The sequence below is a fragment of the Octopus bimaculoides genome, chromosome 30, assembly GCF_001194135.2.
Source record: "Octopus bimaculoides isolate UCB-OBI-ISO-001 chromosome 30, ASM119413v2, whole genome shotgun sequence".
NCBI classification, from domain to species: Eukaryota; Metazoa; Mollusca; class Cephalopoda; order Octopoda; family Octopodidae; genus Octopus; species Octopus bimaculoides.
In genome coordinates, this window is record NC_069010.1 from 2,744,359 (window position 1) to 2,746,756 (window position 2,398).

Below are 2,398 nucleotides of genomic sequence, written 5' to 3' on the forward strand. Positions count from 1 at the left end.
TAAGACACTGATTATCACAGATCAAATTAATTGAAACATAGTGTCAACATACAGTATAAAGATAACTAGTTCTGATCCAGTCTGGTTCTATGTACACATCCAGGAATAAGACACTGATTATCACAGATCAAATTAATTGAAACATAGTGTCAACATACAGTATAAAGATAACTAGTTCTGATCCAGTCTGGTTCTATGTGCACATCCAGGAATAAGACACTGATTATCACAGATCAAATTAATTGAAACATAGTGTCAACATACAGTATAAAGATGACTAGTTTTGATCCAGTCTGGTTCTATGTGCACATCCAGGAATAAGACATCTGATCAAACTGATTGAAACATAGTAAATATAAATGTATAGATGCAAATTTGTAAATTATTCTCTGAAAAGAGAAGGTTAATGGCTCATAAGATTAATAATCCTTTCAAATCAAAGAAGTTACTTTTCTGATTCTTTTTTCCCTTGTTTGTTTCTTTTCTCAGGCATCTGGTCCTCGGAGCAAAACTGTGATATTGGTGAAGAATCTTCCAGCAGATTGCAAGGGTGAGGAGATTGCCAAAGTGTTCTCCAAGTACGGTACTCTTGGCAGAGTGATTTTCCCACCAGCAGGAATCACTGCCATAATTGAATTCCTCTCACCCAGTGAAGCAAAGAAAGCCTTTACCAACCTTGCATATACAAAGGTAATTCTCTCAATCTCTCATCTTGATCTCATCACTCTTCTTATTCCTTACCATTATCTTTTATTCTTTTACTTCTTTTAGACATTAGACTGTGGCCATGCTGGGGCACCCACCATAAAGAATTTTTAATCAAGCAAATCTACCCCAGTACTTATTTTTTCCTGTAAAACCTGGTACTTATTCTATCAGTCTATATGGCCAAACTGCTAAGTTATAGAGATGTAAATACACCAAAAGTGACCAAAAGAACCAGACTTCTTGATAAAAAAGAAAATAAATACTGGGGTCGATTTGTTCAACTAAACCCTTCAAGGCAAGGTTCCAGCATGGCCACAGTTCAATGAGTGAAACAAGTAAATGGCAAAAGATCAAAAGCACAGCATTCTGTGTGCCAGTGTTTGTGATTAATTTTCCAAATTCCTATCATTGGACTGTTTGAGTTATTCCTGTCATAATCATCACCATCGCCGTCATTTTTCACATCCATTTTGCCATACCAACATGGGTTGGATAGAATTTGTTTGGGGGCAGACATTCTATGACTGGGTGTTCTTCCAGTCATCAACCTTCACTTGTTTCCGAGTAAGGTAATATTTACCTGTGACTTGGCATGTTTTTCACGGATGATAAGCAATTAAGGACACCACTTGTATGGAGATGACACTTGTTTATGACTATTATGCAAAGTGAAAGCAAAGAGACAGGAGTGGCTGTGTGGTAAGTAGCTTGCTTACCAACCACATGGTTCCGGGTTCATTCCCACTGTGTGGCATCTTGTGCAAGTGTCTTCTACTATAGCCTCGGGCCGACCAAAGCCTTGTGAGTGAATTTGGTAGACGGAAACTGAAAGAAGCCTGTCGTATATATGTATATATATATATATATATATGTATGTGTTTGTGTGTCTGTGTTTTTCCCCCCAACATCACTTGACAACCGATGCTGGTGTGTTTACGTCCCCGTAATCTAGCGGTTCGGCAAAAGAGACTGATAGAATAAGTACTAGGCTTACAAAGAATAAGTCCTGGGGTCGATTTGCTCGACTAAAGGCGGTGCTCCAGCATGGCCGCAGTCAAATGACTGAAACGAGTAAAAGAGAGAGACACTAACGCACACACACACACGCACACGATAGGCTTCCTCATGGATACAGGCATGGGTGTATGGCAAAACGTTTGCTTCCCAACCACATGATTCTGAGTTCAGTCCTATTGCCTGGCACCTTTGGCAAGTGTCTTCTGCTATAGCCTCAGGTCAACTAAAGCTTTGTGGGTGGATTTGGTAGATGGAAACTGAATTGAGGCTGGAGATTGCCAACAAGGAAGGGGTAATGTTCCAACAAAACAATGCCCAACCACGTGTCTTTTGCTTCCCGAACAAAGTTACATGAACTTGGCCGGTATCTCTTACCCCATCCACCATATTCTCCTGATATTGCACCATCCAACTACCACTTGTTTTTGCCTTTACAGAACTCATTGCAAGGAAAGACATTTTACGATTTAGATGGAGTCAAAATGCATCTGGGTAACTTTTTTTTTGTTCAAAACAAGTCGAATTTTATGCTGATGGAATATTTAAATTGCGTGATAGATGGGCAAAGATCATTAATAATAATGGAAATTATTTCATTGAATAAAATTTATTGAAATGTCAATGGTTTATATTCCTTTTTGCATATTAAAAGATGCTCAGAACTTTTCAGACA

At 38.7% G+C, this 2,398-nt stretch overlaps 1 protein-coding gene across 1 annotated transcript in view; it reads left to right on the forward strand.

The window, feature by feature from the left end:
* The window catches only part of LOC106878274 (probable RNA-binding protein 19), a 50,383-nt gene that overhangs the window by 36,921 nt on the left and 11,064 nt on the right, over positions 1-2,398 (forward strand). The window contains exon 17 of the mRNA XM_052978067.1: positions 490-729. Within this exon, the coding sequence (XP_052834027.1) occupies positions 490-729 (240 nt within the window). The remainder of the gene's footprint in view (positions 1-489; positions 730-2,398) is intronic.